Raw genomic sequence first — 1,832 nt, 5'->3', positions numbered from 1 at the left:
GCAGACAATGACCTGGAAAGAATGATCCAAATCTGAGGAGGAAACAATTGTTCTCAGAGGTAGGAACAGACTGAGCTGGGTGGTGAGGGGAGGAGGTGTTCTGGAAAAGGGCTCAGCCTGTTTGGAGCTGGGACAGGGGCTGAGGTCCAGGGTCTCACTTGGGTGGAAGGAATAGTCAGAGGAAGGTGCCTGTGGGCAGGGTTCATGGCAGCACTGCTGTGCCCAGAGTGTAAAGTGGCCCCTGAAACATTCCCCAGGGCCATGTGCCTCCTGGAGGCTGCTTGGAGCAACTGGAGCCGGACCCTCTGGCTTGCATGCAGCTGGGCACAGACTGGAAGAAGGCTGAGCCAGGCCCCAGGCTGTGCGTGTCTGCTCTGGGCACTCAGCCCTGCAGCGACCCCTGAGTGCACAGGCTGCATGAGGTTCTGGGATCTCTGTCTGGGGCCCTACAGGAGATGTTGAGCTAGTCTTGGTTGTCCCAGGGCCCCCCTGCTAGACCCAGGATGTTTGTGCACGGGGAGAGTTTGGCTGTGTGGGGCTGTGTCTCTGCTGCTAGCACAGAGATACAAGGCAGAGTCGTCGGGCTCCAGGGCGTCCACGTGAAGGTAGAGCCTGGAGCTGTCTGGGCACTCAGGTGAGAAGCGACCGGAGGCAGTCTCATTCTCAAGGAGTTCCTTATATCTGTAGGCAAACATGAGCTTCGGTGGCTTCTGAGCGCTCTGCTGATACCAGTACACAGCATCATGTCCCAGATGTTGTTCACACTTGAGGGTCACTCTCCTCCCAGACCCTGTTACCAGGTGTTTGGGGGTCTGGGTAATTCCAGTGTCCATGGGAACTGTGGGAGCAAGAAACCAAAGTTAGAGTGTTTAGGAAGCAGTACCATGAAAAAAGCCAGAAGCCTGAGGACAGAGATGTCCCAGGAGTTCTCAGGACTCACCTGCCCCCAGGAGACAAAGGACCACCCAGTAGAGGAGCCTGCAATCCATGGCAGCACCTGACTGGAAGGGACTGGATGTCTCTCTGCTCAGATTCCTGTACTGGCATCTGATGAGGATTTACTGGTGAAGTCGGTGCCCTGTTTACTTAGACAGCTCACATTTCCTCTCTCACTTATGCCCTGTACCAGCGTCACCAGAGCTGGTCTTGGTCTGGTGTGGCAGGACCAAATGTACCGGGGTAGGTGTGGAGGATTTCCTACGCCCAGCTGCCTCAAGGAGGTTTCTCAGTCAGTTGCTTTTTCTTTTCTTTTCTTTCTTCTTCTTTTTTTTTTTTTTTTTTTTTTTTTTTTTTTTTTTTGTTGCTAGTAGCTTCCTCCCCCAACTGAGCCTTTCCTTTCTCATTCTAGTTGATGGCACCTCCTCAGCTCAGACATGCATTCCCTCCCTTGGGGTAGATGTCCCCCCATGCTGTGTCTCACGGAACCAGGACAATCCCACTCAAGCCTCATCTTGATTTAACTCAGAGACACCACCTTGCTTGGTTTGTGGAGTCTCTCCCTGTCTCCAGCTGTGCTTCATTTTATTTTATTTTTTAAAAAGATTTTATGTATCTATTCATGAGAGACACACACAGAGAGAGAGGCAGAGACACAGACAGAGGGAGAAGCAGGCTTCACGCAGGGAGCTCGATGTGGGACTTGATCCTGGGACCCCAGGATCACACCCTGAGCCAAAGGCAGATGCCCAACCACCAAGCCACCCCGGTGTCCCAACTGTGCTTAATTTTAAGACATAAGAATTTAATGCCAAGTGGGTAAGAAGCACCCTCAGTGGGTACTGATGAGTTTACAATGTAATATGCTGCAACCTGTACCCCTAGAGAGCATCTCC

General features: G+C 52.3%; 1 gene segment (V, D, J or C); it reads right to left on the bottom strand.

The window, feature by feature from the left end:
* Positions 1–446: 446 nt before the first annotated feature.
* Positions 447–989, bottom strand: LOC129515744 (T cell receptor beta variable 4-2-like). The segment is given in 2 exon segments: positions 447–838; positions 941–989. Coding segments are annotated over 2 exon segments (441 nt in total).
* Positions 990–1,832: the final 843 nt, after the last annotated feature.

This window comes from Nyctereutes procyonoides, unplaced genomic scaffold (assembly GCF_905146905.1).
Source record: "Nyctereutes procyonoides isolate TBG_1078 unplaced genomic scaffold, NYPRO_anot_genome, whole genome shotgun sequence".
NCBI lineage: Eukaryota > Metazoa > Chordata > Mammalia > Carnivora > Canidae > Nyctereutes > Nyctereutes procyonoides.
This window is presented reverse-complemented; position numbering and strand designations above follow the sequence as displayed.